The 24,743-nt window shown below is 37.7% G+C and overlaps 1 protein-coding gene across 51 annotated transcripts in view; it reads right to left on the reverse strand.

The window, feature by feature from the left end:
* The window catches only part of ZMYND11 (zinc finger MYND-type containing 11), a 116,232-nt gene that overhangs the window by 9,200 nt on the left and 82,289 nt on the right, over nt 1–24,743 (reverse strand). For 36 of the 51 annotated variants that reach the window (XM_070254691.1, XM_070254708.1, XM_023631892.2 and 33 more), the window contains 6 exon segments: nt 10,255–10,332; nt 9,693–9,785; nt 7,418–7,505; nt 6,800–6,855; nt 5,142–5,219; nt 4,151–4,269 (listed from right to left, as the gene is read on the reverse strand). In XM_070254691.1, the coding sequence (XP_070110792.1) occupies nt 4,151–4,269; nt 5,142–5,219; nt 6,800–6,855; nt 7,418–7,505; nt 9,693–9,785; nt 10,255–10,332 (512 nt within the window). 51 annotated transcript variants of the gene reach the window in all.

A 24,743-nucleotide genomic window follows, 5' to 3' on the forward strand; every position in this document is an offset into this window, starting at 1 on the left:
CCATTCAGCAACCGAGTGCTCAACCACGAATGCAGCTGTAAGTGTGTCTGAATTATGTGTAATATTGATCTGAAACTAGAGAATGAAAAACCATTTGGTTTTACTGGAAAGAACACCTAAAAATTCAAGAGAATTCTCCTGGGCGCTAATCACTTGATTGGACTTTAATTAGCATCCATCTAGAATGCTGTATCAACTCAACAACTGTTCACTGTGCGCCAGTGAAAGGCACCACAAAGCTATGGCAGTGAACTGGGCCCACCTGATTTCAAGTATTACTGCCTGTGTGACCACGGGAGGAGATGCTGCCCAGACGGGGTTACAGTAAGCTGTCAACTAACGGCTGGAGTCCAGTGAGGGCACTCACTGTGCCCAGTTATTAGGATGACACTTCTACGCATGCTGTCTCTGACTTTAAGGACCCTACATTTTTGTCAGAAATGACTGAGAAACAATCCTGCAATGCAGCATGTAGTCAAGGGGATTCGTAAACTACACTTTGTAAAACTAAACTTTAATGCAAGAAGTGCAAACGAAACTTTGCTTGTGGCAGAGTTCCTCACCATTAGATCTTGCATTATTATTATAGTTACCCTTTCAGTCAACAAATATTTATCGAGAGCCTATTATGTGCCAGGCAATCAGTAACAGTGTTTTAGTGCACATTTAAAAGCAGGTGTTTCTGAGAGGCTCCTGCTACAAGCAGTGCCGATTACCTAGAAGGACCTTGTGAGTTCTAAGAGCAGTTTTTCCCCTTAACTTGAATTACCTATTTATCCCCTGGCTATAATAAAGCTGATTCACACCTATTCTTCTTTTGCTTTTTTTTTTTTGAGAGAGATTAGCCCTGAGCTAACTGCTGCCAATCCTTCTCTTTTTGCTGAGGAAGACTGGCCCTGAGCTAACATCCGTGCCCATCTTCCTCTACTTTATATGTGGGACGCCTCCCACAGCATAGCGTCCCAAGCAGTGCCACGTCCGCACCTGGGATCCGAACCAGCAAAGCCCGGCCCACCGAAGCGGAACGTGTGCACTTAACCGCTGTGCCACCAGGCTAGCCCCCACATCTATTCTTAATATGAGACTTAATTAAGTCTCAGTGCATTTCATACACACATTCCTGTTCTCTTTTCATCAACTCCATTACTATAGATAATCAGATTTCAGTTCACTGGGTATGCAATCTGATCTATAAGAAAATAAAAATTAAAAAAAGGCAAAAAACCCCACAATTTAGAGTGAGTCTAATAAAAAGAGGTATAACCTAATTTGGCTATATCTACACATCTATCAACCCTGAATGCTCTGAGCACATGCAGGAAAAAACAGCTCAGTGACCTGATGGCAAATTAACTCAAAATGTTCTACTTCTTTCTTGCCTGCATCTGATTTTCTACCAGCTCTTCCTGGCCTGTGCCATCCCATCCCCCAAGTACACAAAGCAAAAAGATTTAGCCCTGTTGACGTAATCAGATCTTAGCAACCGCTTTTTTTCCACTGGCAGGCAAAATCTTGCCAATTCCACAAAAATCCCACTTAACGTTGAGCACGATCACAGTCGTCTTTCTTCCTGTAGCGTTACAATTTTCTCAGGGTCCAGGGAGAGAGCAGCATGTTTTGAACACAGAGAAGGGACTAGTTTGAAACCATTTATTTGTTTAAAATTTTTTTTCTCCCACCTACATGTAAAGAGATGATGAACTGGCAGAAGAACATTTATTGGTGGTGATCACTGCACACAATGTGATGTATTCAATACCACTGACCTGTGCACTTAAAATGTGATGATAGTAAAGAAATATAGATTTATATATATTTATTAAGGAGACTTGCAACTGGTGGCCCTTATTGGTCATCTCCTCTTGGTGTAAACATGTTGCTTAAGTGACGACTATAAGTCATCACTATAAGTTTATAAAGTTTGCTTTTCAATAAATCAAATATTCTAATATGATACAGCATAATTTTTAAGGTATGTCCTCTTCAATCATTCACTTCAATACCTTACTGGGCACACTGTAGACGGGAAAGGTAAAGGAAAAGGTTCTCGATTAATCATAAAATTGTAGATCTTTTATTTTCTAAAGTGCAGTCCTTAGAACCCCACCTACCCCAAATATTTTAGATAAAAATCTTCCAGGAAATAAGAAGTGTCAGGGGGAAAAAAAACCTCTGGAAACGTATTTTGTGTTTTAATTCTCTCTTCAGGTGATAAACTCAGTCTAAGGACCCAAGTAGATTAGCTCAAATATTCTTTTAAAATATTTTCTTCCTAGTATACTGAATGACATAGATTAACTCATATTCTTCATAAAATCACTCATGGTCAAAGATAATATAAAGCTGTTTGAAAATTGATGGAATGGAAAAAAATATAGGCAAAAAATTCTGATTATCTGTTGTTCTTATCCAGTAGTATGGTTTTAAAAAGATAACTGAATTCTTTGTTTTTTCCAAGTTAACCGTATTTTATTTAATGAAATTGAAAAAACTGAATCCAACTTTCCCTGTTGTTTGCATATTTGTATTACAATGCTAACCTCTTCTGAGTTTTGCTCCATGTCAGGGACTGTGGTTAAGCCTTCATATGTAAAAATTTCTTCAAACCGTACAAAAAATCTTATGAGATAGGTACTGTCGAGGCCCTTATTTTACAAGCGAGGAAACAGGCTCAGAGAGACCAAATAACTTGTCCAGGACTAGACACAAGTGCGAGGACAGACATCACCCCTCGGTCTTCCTGGTATCGACTCAGAGACCATCCTCACCCACCTGCGGAGTGCGCACGGCCTCCCCACCTGTTCCGACGGGAAACAGAAACTGAAAGTGATGTACTGAGCATGGAAGATTAAAAATTACCACCTAATAACCATACAATTAAAACATTCATTTTGTAGTAAATTATGGTATCATTATTTAATGTTTCTTGCCATGATAACAGTGTCAGCTAAGTGTGCATCTATCTATGAAAGAACTCTTTTTGAAATTTATGCTATTCACAGTTTTCTTGTAACTAGACTTCTATTTAAATTAAATGAAGACTAAGTAAAACTCACCATGGAGAGGAATAAAGTCCTGCATTCTGTAGCTTCTCTTACAGTAATGACAACTGCACAAGGCCTCACCCTCCAGGCATGACAGAAGATGCTTCAGGCATTGTAAATTCAAATCCTTGCAAAGTATGACTTTTAGATCATGTAACTGACTTTTGGCACTTTTCTCCTTTATTTTAATATCTGTGTTAAATGAACCCGCCCCCCAATCACGTGTAAATTCTTATTCCTATGATAGCTTGATTAGTTAGACTCATCAATCTCCGAGTCCTATGATAGTTCACAAAACTTGAGCGCACATTTTTATAGGTGATGCTATTAGTGATAACATCATTTAGGTCAATGCTTTATGCTCTTAATTTTCAATGTTCAATAAATGTTAAGGCCTTAACATCACAATGAAGGAGGTAGCTATAATTTTATAGTAGGATAGTTCAGAAGTCTTTGTATGAAATAATAATGCAAAAATAATTTTATAGTAATAAAAATAGGTTTTACTCTTTGGATATATATATTCTTATATTATGAAAATGTAAATTTTTAAGTTTTGCTGTATACATCTCCCTAGTGACAGAAACTTTAAAATCTATATTGGAAACAATGTCTGGTAGTTAGATGCATATAATTCTTATGCACATGTAAGGTATTCACATACTTTCTTACATCAAGGCTTGACGTGCCCTACTCTCGAGTTGATTATTTTTGTCTATCATTTTAATAACAGAGCCTTGGAAAGATGGTTGAAACAACTGTAATGTCATTACAATACTATGAATGGGCACATTCTGAGAACCGTTCCACACCAATGCCATCAGGAAATCAGTCCCAGTGCTAACATGCCTGAGTTCAACAGTGTCAGCTACTGAAACTGTCCCGTTTAGTAAACAATTTAAATATAATTTAAATTTAGAAATACAATTTACAGAAATCACTGTCAGCTGCCTAGTCCACTTATGTGCTGATTTCTTTCTTCAATTTAAAATACTTCATTCTGTTTCTGATGGAGAAGCCCCCAGGACGCTGGAAACAGCCAGACTGTGTACTCTCCGGGACTCCTCAGACACAGCTGTGACTGCTGTGCACGGGACCACAATTACCTTTGGTGGTGGTGACCGAAGAAGCGGACGTCAACTTGATTGTCCTCTTTCTGCATGACTTTGGCTGGCCAGAATCCAAAACCTTTCATTTTAGCCCAAACCAGCTCATGATTAGGTATCTGGAAATAAAATGTTTTACCGTGTCAAATTACTTTTAAAGTATCAAATACAAGTATATCATTAACATTAACTACTTAGTCAAGTATAATCCATTATTTTGAAAATATTTCTTTTCTAACTCCCAAACACATAGAACTTTTTTTTCTGGAACTAATTTTACCTTCAAGAAAAACACCAAAAAATGAACATTTGCATAAGACTAGCAATATGGATGTTCATTTCTCAGTAGCGATAGGAAAAATATTCTCTTGGTAGCTGGTAGCACTTGGAATGAGGCAGTCCCCGAAACCAAGGGCGTGTGAAAACAGGTCCGCAGAAGACCCAGCTTAATCCAACACCTAAGAGCCTGTTAGAAACAGGGTTTTAAGGCCTGCTCCTGACATACCGCGTCAGTGATCCACATTTTAACGAGACCCTCACGTGCCTGAGAAGCATAGCACCTCTCTAAGACCAGTGGCCTCTTTCACTTGAGTCACTGGGGGCTGCCCCAGAACACCCACAGGCTTCTTGTCAGCACCCTCCTTGAAATCATGCCACTTTAGGGGAAACTGCACAGCTATAAATATATATAAAGCCTTAGATTTCTTGTAAAAGAACGAGAGGAAAAGCAAAAGTTCACTTTACCATATATTGAGGGACCCAGTGTTTACTCTTATTCTTAAGATCCTCATTTCAAAGCCAGAAATGGATAATGATTCAAGTGTTTTCCCCATGTTTCAGTTTCTATACTCATTAAAACCATATATACCATGATACAAAAAAGATTATTTAGCAAGGATTATAATCTTTAAGCAAATTGGAAACAAACTTCCTTAGGGCAGTACATCACACACTTAAGAAGCAAAAACAAAAATCACAAAATTTCACATACACAAGGATAGCAGAACCAATTGTCAGGACGAGCATTTGACAAATAGAAGCAATTCTTACAAAGCTGTAGTTCATCCAGCTGAAAAAGAAAAGCAACTATTTTAGCCTACATAAAATATACGTGCGTTAAATTATATAAAACAGATTCATATAAATTAACATTCTCTTTCATGTACATAGTCTTGAATTTTTAAACTTAAATTGTTAAACAAATTTTTAAGTTTTCAACAAATGATACTGGAAGAGCCTGCCACTTTGCTGTCTGAACCATCCCTGTGGTCCCAGACTGCACTTAGAGCAGAAGACAAATTCCTGAGCAGGCTGGCATGTTTGACCTCTGTTTCCCAGCCTCGCTGGTGCCTTTCCACTGTTCAGCACTCAGATTAATGCTATTTCCTTAGAAAGGTCTTCCTGATCTACCCCTATCAAATATCCACTACCAATAACAGCAGTCCTTACTTTACCTCATTCTCCATTTTAGTCCTTGTTCTCTTTCATAACAGTCTTTTACAACTTACAAAGAAACACATTTTGTGTGTTTCTTTTTTTGTCTCCCTCTTCAGAACACAGCTCCATGAACAGGAAGCAAGTACCTTGGATCACATTTTATTCCTCCTAACAGATCAAACGGCATATAGCAGACACTCAATAAATATTTGTTGAACAAATAAAGAAACGAAAGTCAAATCTGAAATGAATTCAAGAAACAAAACTTGCTATGCAAATTGAGACACTTCTGCAAAGATACTATGGTTACAGGTGAGTGTTTCAAATAAGAAATACCACAAGAAAAACCCTAATATGTACAGCCCCTCCATCTGAAAGTAGAGCTTTCCTAGGAAACCTTTCCTAAGCCAAGATGGCGTAAAGTGAAGAAGCAATTACCATTAATTTACATGGGAAAAATTTTTGAGTATTCCCAGACTGAAAAAATAATCTACCAAAATAAACTGAGCTAAAGCAGAGATGCTCAGAGACACAGCTCAAAGCTGTGACCCTCATTGCTGAGTGCAGGTCCTGGGGAAGGAGCATGGCGGCGCCACTCCCACGGCTCGTTGCACGTGCTGCCTCAATACGGGCTTGCGGCAAAAGAAACATGCTAAACGTTATTTTCACCTTTTCTCTGTAAAAGCAAAAATCCTCTTCAGATTTCTTTGTGTTAGCAAAAACAGGTACTAATGTAGGTCTTTCATAAAAGCAAAGTGCTGTAACTCAAACTTTCTGATAGTAAGGGAAACCTGTATTCCATTTATTGTATAAATATGAACTTTGTTGTCTAGCTGGCTTTTTGCCTGTGTAGTCTAATAGGAACTCAAATTTGAATCTTTCATTCAAAGAGGGTAACATTTATTGAGTGTCTGCCCTGTGCAACACACTTACATGCATTATGTAACTAATACTCTTAAGGGTAGTTACAGAAGAGAAAACATTCTTTATACAAGTTACTTAGTAACTAAATCTAACTCCCAGGACTTCTTTGAGAATAGTTCTTCAAGAACTTCTTTCCTTTCTACTTCCATTATTTCCCATGTATGTTAGACATGGAAATAAAATTATATTCAAAGGAAATGGCAAAATTAAAATGTATACAAGAGTGGAATTCTGAAATAAGTTAATTTGGAATACAGCAAGAGTTTAATTATTAGGCATGGATAGTACCTCATGACATGTGTCTTTATATAGCATCCTTGCTATGTCAGCTTGCTCACTGTCTGCTGTAATTAAAGATAGATATTATCTATTACCAGTAATCTAGAAACACAAGACTATCAAAATTAATACAGTCATCTAAATTTTCCTTCAGTTTGACAAAAGTGGACATACACCATTTAAAATGAAACTGTATATTTTAAATATAGTTCAGGCAGCAAAATAAAATTCTATCGGCAGCTTTAATTTTGTATCCAGTGCAACACTGGTTCTACAGGTAAGGAGCGGCCTCTTTCTTTACCTTTGAATGACGGGATTTTAACAGGGAAACGATGGGAATTAACCAAAGTATTTCTAACAAACCTCTCAACTAAGTTTATAAGTTTCTGTATAAAACTATAAATAATAGTTTCATCATTTAGTGTACTAGAGTTTTGCTTTTGGCCAGTCAATTCTATAAGCTATGACTGTATTACCAAACATTTTTAAGTTTAAACCCTAACATTATTACTTATAAGTCATTAAAGTATTAATTTTTTAATGTAATGCTTTATAAAAGATATCTCTCAACATGAAATGTAAATGTATGTAAGTAAAAATGCACATAAAAGAAGAAAAATATTCAACCTCCATAGAAAATCACTGTGTTGTGGAGAAGTAGCTGAGCATCAGCTTTGAACTCTTCGTAACTTCGATATTTCCCTTCATTCACTTTCTGCAGAAGGCAAAAAACAAGACAGCAAAAACAGTTACTAGGCAAAATATCTGCTGGCATTCTGCCATTAAGGTCAGAGTGTGGGACCTATCAGGGGTTTCCAGAATGACATTCTGACGACTCCTGTGTCCCACGGTGTTGATGAAATGCACGTAAAGGAAACCACGACTCCACCTGCAGTCAGAAGCCGGCAGAATGGGGAAGCGTGGTAGGCCCAATGCCCTGTGGCCGCTGTTGTCCTCTATATTAATTTACTAGTGTGAACTCTGCAGCCTGAACATCTTATTCTGCAACAACGATAGGAGCTGCTGCTAAGCTTTGTAAATAAGGAAAGCTTTGGTTAATGTGTGTGATAAGACCCTAACTACACACATACCATTTTTATAACACAGGAGAATAAAGATTAAAAAAAAAAAAGAACTGTTAGCCTCTATGACAGTTAAATAACTACGAAAAAGATACATTCATAATTCTGAATTAGGACTAGGTACTGATTTATAAACAATTTAAAAATAAAGTCCTAGATGTTTCTCTGTGCACCAAGGCAATGCTAGGGTTTCTTCTGTGTTAGACCAGTGTATGTAAAGATTTCCATCATTGGATCTCTGTAGCTTTGCCTTTAGCTGCCAAAGGGAAGGATTATGGAGGAAATTTGAAGGTTTTTTTGGAGGGGAGGCAAAATTTTGGGAAGAAGGGTATGTGACAAAGTTTCCTAAGAAGTAGCCAAGAGGTATTTTCTTATCCTGGTGATACTCTTAGGCAATCAGCTTGAAAAAAGCTTGGCTTCTAAATGCTGAGGACTCCAAAGAATAATCAAGAATGCACCTTTCTATCAAAATCCTCCAACACCCAACTCAGCTGCCCCTTCTTCACGCAGGCTTCCCAGATATCCGGGCTGGAGGTGCCTGCCTCCTGTCTGATATCTAGGGTTACAGGACTTATTTATAAACACTGATATCCAAGCTCCAGCCTGAATTTCTGATTGTACTGGGCTTGAGGATGCTCAGGCGGTGGCAGTGTCCAGGTGACCCCACATACACCCAGGTGGACAACTGCACCAAGCATTCCCAAAGCACTTCTGTGATTTTGATGTTTGCACCATCATGCCCTGGACTGTAAGCTCCTGAAAGCATAAAAATCATGTCTTCTCTTCATTTTCTTTTCAGTGTTTTTCTCAGGGTCAGCACTTGCTTAAGCACACAGCCAAGACACCATCAACTTACTGGTGTTCTCTATGCCTGTGACGGGAGGCATCAGACTGGGGGGATCTGGGACAGTGCCATGCAGGGAGAGGAAGCCACATGAGCAAAGGCGGGGGCAGGACAGGCAGCTGGGTTCTTCATCCCTCTTCAGAAGATCAGGCAAAGAGGCTGTGGCTGAGGCTACGCCATCTGGGTGCTTGCTTTCATTCTAGGATTTGCCAGCCACTTGAAGAAAACAACCTTCCTTTCCCCTCTTCTTCCACTGAAATGATACACCTTTAGTCTTTCTCAGCAGCTAAGAGGATTAGGAAACCTGTAAGATGATTTAAATTGATTCCTATAACCTCCCTATCAACTACTGTAACCAATCATTAGCTTTTAAAATTTCAAAATGACACGTAAGGTATGGAAATATTAATTCAGCTAACTGAATTATGGAAACTGGAAACATGTCAAGGTATTCTATTGGATTTTATTGTAATTTGTAATTAAATATTAGCAAACCCATTAAGAATCCTCAGGGAGAGTAGGTAAAATTAAGCACTTTAAGAATAATTAACTTTTCTAATTATAATCTTTGTTTTGTTCAAGTTCATTTCATTGTTTCCCAAGACTTTAGATCAATTCTATGCTCTAGTTTTTCCTTTACTACTGCTAAAACTAGGACACCTCATCCAGATATGAATTTTCTACATCTGAAATATTAAATTGACCAGGCTAGAACACATTTTCTTTAATCAACAAGTATCATTAATCTACAGATTGTTTAAAACCAGGCCGTTTAAAAGATGACCCTAACTTGCACTGGAGCGAGCACGTGAGATCTCAAACAGCGGCAGTGTTCACTGCGCCTTTCTGTTGCAGGAAGAGAATGGGCAGGCACACTATCAAGGAGGAATGGTAACTGGATCGCACTCAGCTCCAAGTCGCTGGTCATCTGGGAGCTATGGGGTGTTTCCGAAGCAGGAAGGCAGGCCAGCTTTACCTCCTGTATGGTGGGGACGTCGACTGCTGAGTGTACGAGCCTCCGGTACATCGGGTGTTTGTTGTCCTTCCCCTTTTTATTAAGGTCTATAGCCTGAAACGTCATTAGAGACATCAGTTTTAAACGCGGCTAGGGAGAGACAGGTAAAACATCAATTTCTAAACAACAAGTACTCTAGAACTTAAGAGAAAAATGTGCATACACTACATAGTTTAACGTGGCATTCCTCTAAGTTTTGATAGAAAGAAGAGTTTTGGAAAATTTAATTTCATTTTAAACACAAATTATCAATGAAAATGTTCATTCTGATAAATGGAATTTAAAAATATAAATGCTTCTAATCTAATGCAGCTAAAGAAACGCCTGTATTAAAAACAAAGAGCAAATAATGTAAAAGCCTCTATAGAACTATTGAGTGCACAAAAGCAGCATGACAGCAGCAGTCTCCACCCTTTACAGGGCTCTACACACATTTGCTGCCTGTCAGTCATTAACTTTTAAAGAATGAACCAGAGTAACACACACTTGGGGAGACTCTGAAAGACCCCTGCACAGGACTCACCCTCTCCTTCATGCGGGAGACGATGAACCTCAGGTAGGTGCTCATCTCCTGCTTGTTTGTATTTTTCTTCTTGATGCTCTGTTAAAAATAGAAAAGGCCAAATGTAAAATCTGATCATTTATATGTCCATATTCATCTAAAAGACTTCTATATATAAAAGATTATAGTATGCAAAGATTTTCAATGTATTTGATACAGGGAAATCTTTGAAATTTGCATAACAAAAAAGCATTGAATGCAACAAGGTAAGAATCAGAAAATATTATGTTGTACTGGGCATAATACCTTAGAGAATTATGCATTTTTTCTGTTCTTGACATTTTAAAACTTCAACCAATTTTCAGATAAAAAGAAATAATGACAATACCAATGATGATGACATCATGATGACAATGTAAAATCACTTCTTTCCCCCAAAAATAAAAAGATGGCTGAAGTCCTTTAGGGAGCATTTCAACTTAGCAATATGGAATGGTAAATTTCAACATACCATTCTTTTTAATTAAAAAGGTTATTAAAAGTCTATGTCGCTAATGATTATGTACAGTGTAGCTGCACACACCTACATATCTATTTTAAAGTGTTATGGATCTATTCAGTAATAACTCCAATTTCTATTAATCTGGCCTAAAAGCTAATTAGGTTCTTCAATTTCTCTCTCAGAAAATCTAGCTTCACATGAAGAAAAAAAGGATTCTACCTTTTATGTCATTTCTAGACAGCTAGGAAACAAGGACAAGCGTCCCCATTTCCTTAGTCAAGGTTAAGGCATCATGGCAGACACTCCACTGTACGCAGACGGCACTGCGGAGGACTGAGGAGGCTGCGCCACTGTTTAATGAATGCTTTAACTTTTTCAGGCCACTAGATTATGATTCTCTGTCCAGTGGTATTACCCCAAAAAGAACTTTATACGCAAGAAGTCATCATAATAGCAGAGGAAGGAGCAAACATTTCTCATGTAACGAGAATTCTTAGGCAGGGCGTAAGCGAACTGATTATACATACACACAAATAAAATATCTGAATAAAAAGTGGAAAAGTATTTTCTTAGCTGCAGACTTAATTTCATATACTTCATGTTTAAAGTGATATCCTCCCTCCACTTCCCACCGGAATTCTTTGGTAATGTACACAGTCAATGTTTCTCTCCTTCCTTAGCTTTATTTTAGGACCTGTACATAGAGCTTCTAAATTTACGCCAATCACAGAGCAGTTTTTCTCACCCCTGGCCATACGCAGACACACTGGCGGAACTTCTATGAAATGCAGGTGGGCTTTACCCCTGAGCATCTGAGCTGGAATTTCTGGGGGAAGGTCCTGTGCTCTGTATGTTTCTTCATTCATTTATCTGTTAACTCCTCAGGTGGTTGTGACACATGGCCAAGACTGAGTACCAATGGTGTAGATATGGAGTGTAAAACGCAATAATATTCCCTGGACCCCAGGTTTATAATCTTTGGGGGAAGGAAGCTTTAATGTAGCTTTCAAATTCTCATTTTTAACAAGATCTCTAGTGATTCTCATGCACACAAACATGTGAGAACTATTAGCGGCTCCCTTCTGTAGGCCAGAGAACAACAGAGAATGATGCTGTTTCTGCATTCTGCAAACCCCACAGGACCTGAAGCACAATCAGCCATTAATGCTTTTGAACAAATGTTCTTCCAACAGGGACATCCTTCCACATAATGCTTTCTACACTCAACAGCTTGATGAACTGTCGGATACAGGGAAGAGAAAGGATAAGAGGGCCAAGAAGGCTGCTTTTTTCTCACTTCTTGGGAAACCTGCAATCCCTTAAAAAGAGAGGAGAATAAAAACAAATGCCTCCAGCTACATGCTCTATCATGCCAACTCCAAAATATTCTGGGTGAACTACTAAAATTGCTAATCCCACATATCACACTGATCATTCAATCATAAATTTGCATAAATTCAGATATAACAGCAATCTCATCACGTTAGGAGTCTTGTAATATTATCTGTGGGGTTATAGTTCTTTCGATAGGTAACATTATTTAGCAGAAATACAGATCAACACTTTAGGTAGTGCTGAAATAGAATTTTAAGTTCATTAAATACTGTGCCCAGACCTTCCCTCAACCAAGAAGGGTGGGAATACTCTCCTCCCGGGGTCTTCCTTTGAATACCACAAGCTCAAGTGGGGAATGAGAGCACTTGCAGCCCATGTCCATTAGTGTTGGGACATCTACAGTCACCTGATCAGTGGCGGTGGGATGGGTGCCTCACTGCATCTACCACATAAGGCTGCCCCGTCTCCAGGGCTGCTGGGTATTTTTCACACATGCACAGAAACGTGCTCCTCCTTTCTGCACTCTAAACATCAGCCTGTTAAGTACTTCACTGTTAGTCGGAATCTAACCTCTTTAAATTTTTTAGAGCCTTAGAAAATAAAGTAATTCAATGTTTCTCTATGGGCAAAATTTATGCAGTGCTAGAATCAGAATATCCTATCTAAATCATTCTTTCTTTGAAACAAAAACACTTAGAAACAGTCAGGGAAATGCTATTTTACTTTTTTGCTTAAGTTTAGGTAACTCGTGCACTAAATTGTTCATGTAATTCCCCAGTTTAAATAAAGATCTATTTTCAGTTCCTACTTCCTTTTCATAGAAAAGCTACACAAAACATGGATATTACACGCACTCACAATGCTTTCACTTTGGTTTCATCTGCTTAAACATTTTTAAATGAATTGCTAATTTAATGTAGCCATGTGCAACAACATTTCTTTTTGGGAAGACTCCAAATGCACAGAGTTCAGGCTGAGGACCTTAACTTCACAAAAATAAATAATAAACTAGAGGGTGAAAATCTGATTTTGTATCATATTTAAATATGTTCAGAGTCAAGTTGCTAGAGGATCTCTTTTCTTGTAGATGTAGTTACAAGTGATGATAGGAGTTTGGAAAAATGACTGTTTCAGCAAAATGTCAAAGGAGACAAAGGGACTGTGACTTTCATGGCTAAATGGATAGGACCCCCTTCTTCACAGCTCTGATTCCTTCAAACAGCAACTGCACGTACTCCCAAAGGAGTCTGCTACACATTTAATAAAGGGCTACTCAGATTGGGACATCCAACTTCCCTGTTGACCAACTCTGGTTGTGCACTAGAACCACCTGGGAAACATTTAAAAAACACCAGTGTCCATTTATATAAAGTTCTATCTGTGATGAAAAATAATGGGAACAATGGCTGTCTGGGGGGGAGGGGGATTCAGGGGTCACACCTGTGTTCGGTGGGACTTGGGGGCACAGGTGTGTGTGCGTTTGTCTATTCATCAAACGGTGCATTCAAGACTTGTGCAAATCACTGCAATGTAAATTTTACCTTGAAGGAAAAACTCATCAATGTCACCCAGAGACCTCACTAACACCAGTTTAGGGAGCGGACTGGGCTTTCACAGTCCTAACTCCCAGGTGTTTCTAACATGCAGTCCTGACCAAGAAGCACTACCCAGCATCATAAAAGAGGCTGTTTACTTACACAAATGTGTGCAGTGGTTCCAAATGAAACCTTCACTGCTGTACTGAGAAGTGTCAAGTGCTGTATTTTCCAAAGTTCTCTTTTAAAGCGACATACCAGATCTACTAAGTTTCTCCTTCTACTTACTCAGACAAACAAGAATGTACCTCTCTTATGTTTTAACTCTTTGTTGGTTCTTTGCAGTTACTGTATGAGAAACTTCAATGATTTGGGCTATATAGAAAGACTCACCAAAAGGAGTTTCAGAGCCAAAGAGGATTATTTTTTTGAAAGCCTCCATGTTACTTGTTTATTGAGGTCACAACAGTTTATAACATTGTGAAATTTCAGTTGTATGTTTTTATTTGTCAGTCACCATATATTACTTGTTTATTTTTCCTTTTCACTTGCTGCCCAATACATCTTTTCTGGTGACAAATATGGGACTCTACTGAAGATGTGGGGCAAGAAATGAAATGCATACAAACACTCAGGTTGCTAAGCAAACAGCTGCCTGGATGACACAGAGTTCTGTGTCTGGACCTCCTGCTGCTCCAGGCATGTCCAGGAGGCCGGTAGGAGCCTGCTTCCCAGATGCCCCGGACGCGAGGGCTGAGGAGCTCCCTTAGCAAACTGAAGCAAACAAAAGAGAGGACCCTGAACACATGCAAAATCTCTCTCAATAATTTGTAGGGACAAAACATTTGCTGCAAGACACTTTCATGTTTGCTAAACTTGGGGGCTTTCTTTCTGACACTTTCCAGTGATGATCTAGAGATTCAGCATTTCACGGAAGATCAACAGAGCACTGCAGCGTCTATCCTAGGGCTGCACCATGAGACTGGTGGGTTTTAGGTAATATGTTGTGAGCTGCCTTATGTGACATTCACAGCAGAGTGCTTCAGGTGGTGCCTGTCAACCAAACCAAAACACTTATAGTGGCTTGAGAAAAAGTCAACATAACCAAGAAATTAAAGGAGCAGCTTCAAAGGTCAACGCTGTTCTGTCTGTGCTCCTGACAAAAACGTCAGGAAGACGAACAATAATGCTGTGTGACATCTGCATACTGTTTCAGGCCCAATTCTTCCGCTTTGGCACCTGTCTCCTACTTGCAGACCTCAGAATTCCCCAGTACAGGCCTCTCTGTAACACTGCACAGCTCAGAATCTAACAGAGCGCAGCCCAGTAAGTTTGGGTAACTGTTCCTATCACCTGGTAGCACATAGGAGTGACTCTGATCAATATTACAAATAATCAAGAAAGAAACTTTCTATTACATGGCCAAAGTTGCTGCAACCATTTTCAATGACAATAATTGCATGGCTGAAGCTGTGTTACAAACGTGCGTAAGACATCCACTAAAGTAAGATGCTCTTAAGTACACTGCAGATAACTGAGGGGCTGCTTTCTTCTACTTTAAGGGAAAAATAACAGAAAATCTTGAACATCTTCTTGAGTAAGGGATTCTTAAGCCAGTTAAAAATAATTTCTCGGTTAGAGCAAATCAGATGAGTCTGGGTAGATACCACAGACAAAACACGAATGAACTAATTCAGCCACTCTCGGTGACTTATGGTGTTTTTGGCTGGAAGAAGTATGAGCAACTTTTGATCCTGTCAAGGTTTATCCACAGCCGATTATTGATAACAATGCCCAAGCATCATTATTTGAAGGAGCATTCAGGATTACATGGTCTGGAATTTTTAGTGTTCCCCAGGCACCCAGCTTTTCAGTTGTAGAAACACATTTTGGCAGAGAATGAACTTATGGAAATACCATTTCAGTACACCAAACATCCAAAAGAAAGAAAAGTCTGAAATCAGAAATCTGTACGTCTTTTCCTTAGATAATTATTTGTGCTATAAGTTTGGTGCTAGAGTTCACCAAATCTAAGTCCTCAAGTCTGTGACTGAACAAGACAAAGGCTTCACACTTTCTTTGGGATTCTCAATATCCTGAATGGTCTTCCCGTAGCAGGCAAGATCAGAGGTCAGCAAACCTTCTGAGAAGGGCCAGAGAGTAAATATTTCAGGCCTGAAGACACACGGTCTCAACTCTGCCATGATGGTGAGAAAGCAGTCATAACTGATGCATACGTTCCACTAGCATGGTTGTGTTCTAATTAAACTTTTGGATAGTGACATTTGAATTTCTTATAATTCTCATGTGTCACAAAATATAATTCCTCTTTTTTCTTCAACCATTTCATAATGTAAAACCCGTCCATAGCACATGAGCAGTACCAACAGGTGGCAGGCTTGATTTGGCCATGGCCAGAGTTTGCCAACCCCTGACTAGACTCTGAGCCTTGTGAACACAGGGTCCCTAGTGGTCTAGTTCAGGGTTCCTTTGCCATGGCCTTGTACAGCATCTGGCAGGGTAATGGTCAATAAATGGCAGTTGAATGGAACTCATGGCAGTTGTTACTAACCAACTTCACTCACTACTAGAAAAACTATTTCATGTAGTTGAACTAAACAATACAAGATCCTTCCAAAATGTGAAACACTTATTCATACCCCAGTGTGTCGGCATATTTGTCCACTATAAAACACTTTGTTTACTTCTGGTGTGTGAACCATTTCATTGCCAGTTGACACCTAAATATTGCTGCTGGCCTCTAACAACCAAAGGCTGACTTCAATGTTAGTGAGCTCACGATCATCCGAGTATGAGCTGGAAAGCAGATTCCTGAGCCTCGGTCCCAAGGCTGTGTCTAAACAAGCACATCAGGTAATTCTGGTACAGGTGGCCTCTGGATCTTACTGGAGAAACTCTAATCTGCACATAAATTACCTACATTGTTTGAGGAATCAAGAAGCTCCAGGCTCTCCTCTATAACTATCTGTAATCACGGAATAGAAAAGCACCACAATTAATTTTATCTGCACATAAACTGCCTATGTTGCTATGGAAACCAGAGGCTCTACAGTATTCTCTACAAGCACCTGTACTGATGGAATACAAAGGAATCATAAAGAATTTAAAAGGAAACCCAACATTTGAGACTTTAACAGTAGAGCTGCTCTGGTGAAGTGGCCCAAAGTCCTGCCATTTCTCCTCGCATACTGGGACCCCAGGAGCCCATCAAATGACAATCACTCTCTAGGACAATTTTCTAACAGTATACCTACGTTCAGTCTTTTTCACTCCCAGTACCGACATACTGAAATTAACTCTCCTTTACAAGACCAGATGAGCAGAACACCACATCTATTGCCAGTACTAACGGTAGAAAACATGGCTCACCCACTTCCACATGTGGAGTACCTTACATCTAACCATATGGATTCCCTATAGCTCCATCTTAAACTTCCCACAGCCAATCCAGCAACAGTCATTTGCACTTGTTTCTGGCAATAGTTTTTTTTTAAGTTAAAGGAATTTAAATTTAAGTTTAAAAACTTCCTCTTCCTCACAAATATGCCTTCTTACTCACAGGTCAAGTTGGAACTGTGAGGCAATTCACACTGCTAAGGATATCTTGAAGTGGATTCTTGGAGCGTGTCGGCAGACATGACTGCCCACACACCCCTCTCCAGCTGGGAAGTTGGCCCTGCAAAAGACTAATGCACAGTGTTTCCAGACTTGTTCATCCAGATTTACACAAGAGCACCGAATGCTACTCCAGCTGTGTCTGCATTTATTAATTTGTACAAAGTCAACTCTTTCCTCTCTGATTGAGGGCGGCAAGTTTTGGTTAAGTCAGATGATACACTCAGCTTTGTAGCAGCTGGTCTAGGGTGATTTACCAACTATTAGAGGATAGTCTCAAATTAATTCCATGGGCCACAAAACTGACTGATATTGTAAAACAATGTAGTATTTCCAAATCCACCACATCCATATAGTCACAAAGAAATGGCTAAAATATTATTAGCTACAGAGAGGTGTTATACATGTCAGAAATGTTATCATTTTAATATTAAATGCACTTTTGGGGGTAACTTTAAGCTCCTTTGTAGCATATTACAGGGACATAAGAATAGGAAAGGGACATTCATAAAAATTTTATGGAACACCAGTTTTGCATCTACTTGTTCCTTCCCCTTTCTACACAACATTAGCCTTGAAAGAATGAACAAGATTCAAAAGGCAGAGGCAGAATGTATTCTTCAGTGGAATAAGTCTTTCCATTCTTCCCTGAAAACAAATTACATCTCTCTATTTTTGGGTCATGGAATGAGTATTTGTTTTCTGCTTCCAGTCAACAGGAATACTACCTGCCTACCTCTCCAATCCTTGTCCCCCAACTTCGGGCATTTGCAGAGACGATAAAAGGAAATTGTGTGTGCTTTGTACATACTTTCAGTTTATCAATACTGGAAGCACTAAATAAAAGTTTCTATTTATCTAGATTAAGTTGCAACCATCCTGATGTAGGAAGCAGCCCAACTATCATCTCCTTAATCCTTTAGAGTTCAAAATAAGAGATAAAGTTCAATTAAAATTCTAAACAAACCACCAAAAGATACATCATGAAGACCAAATACACCACCACCCAAAACATTCTGCACTCATAGACCAGCCACTCTGACCATAACACTGTTAAATTCATCATGGGAAGGCAATGTAGAAATATGTTCATTTTTTCTTTCTTGCTTGGGTCCAGTTTTACAGAGAGATTAGAGAATAATACATGAGATTTTATAGTTTTATATCTTAGATCCAATTTTAAAAATCCTCTGGCTTCATCAACGTTCCCATTTCTTTTTCCTCCAGTCAAGCTTGTGATGAACAGAAAATGACCTGATAAAAGTATTTGGTTCGGACGAAGATCTTTTTAAAATTAATTTTCTACTTTTGTGATTCAGCTGTCTTTAAAAATTGTAAAAATATTTAATGTTCACTTGTAGTGTTCAATACTATGATTGTCTACCATAAAAAACAAACAAACGAAAACATGGCTTCTACTTCTATTTTATTTAAAAATCAAGTCTCCATTCTAGATTTGTTAATATGTATCTTGAAGGTAAAGGTACTTACTTTTAGGGTGAAAACACTAATAAATTTCCCACACTAACAAAAGAAGATTGACCAGAAAGCAAGAATACAGTTTCAGAGTAGATACATAAGGAATTTATGTTCAAAATATTTTCATTTAGCATTTTGCCCCATTCATTCTGAATACTAAACAAGCATTCTATTTCTGGAATTAAACAGCCAAAAGAATGAAAAATGAATTCAGAAGTAAACTCTATCTCCAGGTTCAAGAAAGTTTTCATCTTTTTTTTTTTTAGCTACCTTAACAATAAAATGTCACAGTGCAATGACTCAAATATAACTCACCCAGAACCACGTCAACATTAAGTCACTACGTACCCAACTGATAAAACTCTAGGTGGCCTCCCAATGGCAATTCAGCCTTGGTTCAGTTTTAGTAGACCAGTTAAATTCCTTCATTTTCAGTATCTGCCTAATGAGTACACTATAACCCATGCAAAAAATACCTGGGGCTTAATATCCAATTTAGAAGTTAATTTTAAATGCTTTCTATAGACTTTCTTCTATATGTCTATTTTCAAAGTATTAAGTTTCCTGAAAAATGTATATCTTCATTCTAAATATTTTACAGAAGCCACAGTAGTAGGGAAATTTTAGGAACAGTTTCTATTAGTGTGGAAGTGCACTTAGGGGCTCTCTTCCACAGATCTTTGTAGATGACTAGTAGTCAAGAGCAGGGATCAGAGGAGGAGATGCTGCAAACTTGAGAGTGTTTTTGGATTAGATATAAAACCAAAGTATTTAAAAATTATTAGTAAAATTCTCCTACAGAGATTCTTCGTTTCCTAATGTACATTTTCTTGTGTTTCTGTATTTTATGATTCACTAATTTGTATATTAACACAAATTTTAAAATTTGTGATCCTTAAGGAGAGAAAAATGCCATGTGAAATAATTGTGGGAGGATGAGTATTTTCTAGTTTTTAAATACATACTGGAATAATATATCCCCTATCTGTTACCTTGAATAAATTACCTTTTTTTAAGGTCACTTAAATTGACCCTTTCATATAAAAGTCACAATAAGTATGTCAGAAAAGCATGTAAAGTGAACCAAAGTTTTTAAGAGGATAAAAAGAATAGTAATATAAAATTTGTACATTATAATATAAAACAATTATAAGAGTCTAAGATAAAAATTTTTGGTGGATTTCACTGAAGCAATATTCTATTTCAGAGACCCCAATATAGAAAAAGAGACAAACAGATCACTGTGGTCCTCCCATTCTAGTACCTTCTATGTGCTCACAGTAAAAGGACATCATACACAATTTAGAGCACTAAATTCTGTTCCCTAATGACATATTTTAGTCTAAATATAAAATTTTCACTTACTTGAAATGAAAAGGAGCAGTAATATGAATTTGCAACTCCTCCAAGTTATGAAAACAAAATTCATTTATGCAAGGACCATGAACATATTAAGAGAATAGAGGAAATAGGGGCCCACTTTCAAAATACCTCTCAAAATTGTTAAGCTGGAAAGTACCAAATATTTTGTTTTGCTACACAGTTTTTTCCCCCTAAAGTTAATCTTCTGACTTTTTACAAGGTACCAGACTCAGCAAACGCAGCACTATCAGACATTACAGCCATGGATCAGTGCACTACGTGTTATGTTACGCTACACTGTATCTTACAGCCACAATGCAGTGTTTGCTATACAACCCTCTGTGTACACGAGGCAAAAGAGGGGCAATGGGGAACAAACTGATTTATATCCTTCCTTTAGAATTCTTCAAAGTCGTAACTATGGCTCCATAGGGAGAACAAATGCCAGTACACTCATGAGACTGACATTTTATACCAAAGATACTTCCCTTGGAGTAGCACAGGCATTGAGAATATGCAGCTCTAAAACTGCACTGTCTAAGACAGCAGGTAGCCATAAGCCACACGTAGTTCCTGGGTCTCATGGGCCACTTCAAGTGTTCAATAGACACATGTGGCCAGTGGTTCCTATTGGATAGCAGAGACAGAACACTGCCATCCTCACAGAGAGGTCTACCAGACAGTGCTGCTCTAAAAGGCCACATGGTTCCCATGACAGGGTGGTCCCAGGATTTCTTATAACATGTTACCTTGCCCATATACAAAAAAATCAAGTAGTCATTACTTAAGCACTATTATGATGTCCACCAACAGGACTGGAGGCCAGCAAGCATGCGGTGCATGCACATACACATACAAACACACGTGTGCACATACCCACACAGACACATACATGCACACAGACGTGCACACACACACATACACAACAGACACACCCTCGCCCCCCCCACATACACACACACACGCTTACCCACATACAACAGAAGAGCACATACACAGATGCACGCTCACACAAACCTATGCATGTACACACACACCAGACATGCATACATACGTGTGCTCACACATACACAACACAGACACACGCACACAGGCTTGTGTACACATCCAGACTTGCCTTCTGTAACCACAGCATTAAACAATAAAACAACTTTGTAATTTGGAAACTATACATATGAAAATAAGGCAACATTAAAATGAGACATCCATTTGTATCCTATCAAATTGGTAACAAAAATTTGGAAAATACTTTCATGTTGGTATAAATGGGTATAATCTTCTGAAGAACAATTTGGTGATTTTTATCACAAATTGAAATGTACCTATGCTTTAAATTTAAGAATTCCACTGCAATGAATTTATCTCATGAAGATTGATCAGACAGAATTACATGGATAAACGTAAATTAATTTTCTTTTTAAAAAGTATAATTGACTACATTGTGTTTTAAAGATATAGCCTTTAGGCAAATAAAATCTTAAAAGTGACTTTCACTTAAAAGTTACGATTTTCTCATTTTTTCCTGGAAGACTCATGGCTGTTTCAGGAATATAAAATTCAAATACATCCAAGTTGAACAAAATATAAACTTCAGTTTCATGCAGAAATAAATTATAATGAGTGATAATTATAATTATATATAGCTTATAATTATATATGTAATTATAGATAGATATTATAATGAAATATAATTATAATGAGAAAATTATAAATCTTTCAGACTGGAAAGTATGACATGACTCTGGACACCCCAATATCAATGTCCCCTTTGACAGGTAAGTTTCAGGTTATTGATCAGACAGGACAGTGGAAACAATGTAATGTGTATCAACGGAGAACTGGCTAAATAAATTATAGTATGCCCTTTTAAATTATAATATGTAGAAAAAAGACGTCTGGGACATTGTTGAATAGAAATAAACTGGCTACATCTAGTAACATATATAAAGTTACATAGATACAGATACAAACGGCTGCCCGCACAAGTACACACACACACGTGCGCATGCAAACACACGTGCACGCACACACATGGGCATGCAAGTGCACAGGCACACACACGGGCACAGAGGTCAGAGGTCTGTGAGAACATTCACCTTCTAGGCGATAGCATTTCTGGGAATTTTATTTTTTTCTTTATCCTTCTCTAAATTATTTGAATTTTTTACAACAAATATGAAAAAATTATTTTAATCTTTTTTTAATTAATGAGAGTTCTCATAACAAGAGTGTGAAACAGAACATTACTTGAATTTTTTCAAAACAAAATGTTAATTTGATAGCCACAGGCTACTTTACTTTTTACTAACAATCTACTGTGTCTGTAAAGCAATAGCTTATTTTTTAGAAAGCCAGATATTGCAAAGAGATATCCTCAGCACTCTGAGATTTTTGATATTTATTATGAAAACTGATAAAATTATTTTAAATTGAGAAAAATTCCTACCATTGCCCTCTTAAAACCTTTTGGAAACAGTCAGATACATGAGATAAAGCTTGAACCGAAGCCAGTCTGTAACAGCTGAGAGCTGGGTGAGAGAACCTGTTCTCAGTAACTTTTCAATGCCGTAAGGGACAGAGATAATGTATAACAAAACAGCCTTCTGATCACTATAAAATATTAGAAATATTTTACTAATTTTTACCTGTACTGAAATTTGGCTTCGGGGATCTTACCTTCAAATTTCCTCATCAGTGTATCTAACTAATCTATATTCTTTCCAAACATTAAAAAGAAAAATAGAGAAGATCATTGTTCTGATTTGGAACTACAGCTATTAAGTTTCAGTTTACAGATGCTCAGTTCTTTTAGTCCAAGAACATTAGCTCTAGTCAGGCACTCTCATGCTAGATTATAAAAAATGGCTTTAGCTGAAGCTTTGACACTTTGTTTAAGAAAAAAAAAAATCAACCAAAACCTACCTTAAAGATATTTAAAATTCCATTAGGATTTCAAGGTTAGTGTTACTCCTTCTCCCAGAAAAGGAATTGTTAGCACTCATTTTTTTCTTGAGGTAACAATTAAAACAACACAATAGATCTAAAAATATAACTATTTCTCTGGAAGTTTTAAAAGCTCTAGATAAAACTCCCCATCCCTAACCCAGACGCAGGCTTTTTGAGCCTAACCAGAGAGTAGCTCAGAGTCTATAAAACAAATGAGTGAGCCACGACTTTCTACTGACTCATAGCATCACTTCAGCAAGCTTAATTACATCACAAGGCGAGGATATCCAGACAGACAAGAACAAAAGGAAAGAGGGGGAAGAAAAGGAAACTGAGACAGGCCCAGCTAAGTCACACTCTGGGGACCACGGTTCTGTGTGAGCCAGTGGCTCTGTCAAGTGAAAACCTCATCTAATCAGTCAGGAGTCGGACAAACACGTAAGAGAAGGGAATCTGACAACCTGACAATGAATTCTGATGGAAGAAGTATTACAAGTTTTCTTCAAAGGTACAACTGTTCAATTTCTATTTTTCATGTAAGGAATATTAAAACATCCATGATAAAGTTTAACCCATCCTCAAAAATCCCAGTGTTTTTGCTTAAATTCTTTACTTTGAAAATAAGAACTAAGTATTAAAAAGTTATGTCTGTAGAGATACAGGTGTGTCGAGAATTTTATTTCCCAAGTTCCTGAGTCCATATTATTTCATCAGTGACATTACCTCTTTTATACATTTACTACCTTAATGCTTTTGTTCTTAGGATTTCATTAATTCTTTACTTCCGCCAGTGTAAACTGTTACCAGAACACAGGAGATATATATTTTCTTGTAAAATGCACAATCCAAATCCACAAGTATAAAACGTAAATATTATTGCAGCTCCCACACTACCAATTACGCTAATTTTTAGTAGACATCATAAATTCTTGTAGGCCTACAACTTGAGCCTTGATACCAATATATTCAGACTTAGCAATTTATCACTACTAATCTAGCATTTAGGCGTTTGATTATATCATTATTATGCTTATTTTTTAATGCTCTCCCAGCTGTCTTCTGTCTGCCTGGTGAATACGCAGTAGTGCTGGTAAGATGAAGTGCATTAGGTAATACAAGGCCATAATGTTAAGGGAAGACTAGAATGTACTATATTTTGCTCATCAAGCTTGTAGGAAACTTTTGGTTGCTAATAAAGAGGGGGAAAATTATGAAGACAAAACTTTTCTTGGAAGAATAAATGAATACTTAAATTACTCAAGCATTATAAAGCATATTCACAAACTGAACTCATGAGTAATCTTGGCAATTTGCAGTTTCAAATAAGAGTCTTAATAATTTCAAGTACAAAACAATAGAGGTTGCAATCAAATCATTTCTTACTAATCACCATCAATGCCATATGTAATGAAGTGTTTAAGTATCACACATCACTCGTATACACACACACACATGACATTCCGCAACCAACAAGCACAGCTATGTATACTTTTCAATGGGCAAATAATATGAATGAAAATAATTGTGGAAAGTACCTAATTTTACCTACCAGACTATTTCATTTTGCTTTAAATAATTACAATTCTTTATACACAACTGTCCCATCCCTCCACCCTCCAAATCAAATATAAGCAAGAAATAGACTAACCAGTGATATGACAAAAAATAAAGGCAACATTACATGGATATAAAATAGGAAGTAGACACGAATGTTT

Source organism: Equus caballus, chromosome 29, assembly GCF_041296265.1.
Source record: "Equus caballus isolate H_3958 breed thoroughbred chromosome 29, TB-T2T, whole genome shotgun sequence".
Taxonomy (NCBI): domain Eukaryota; kingdom Metazoa; phylum Chordata; class Mammalia; order Perissodactyla; family Equidae; genus Equus; species Equus caballus.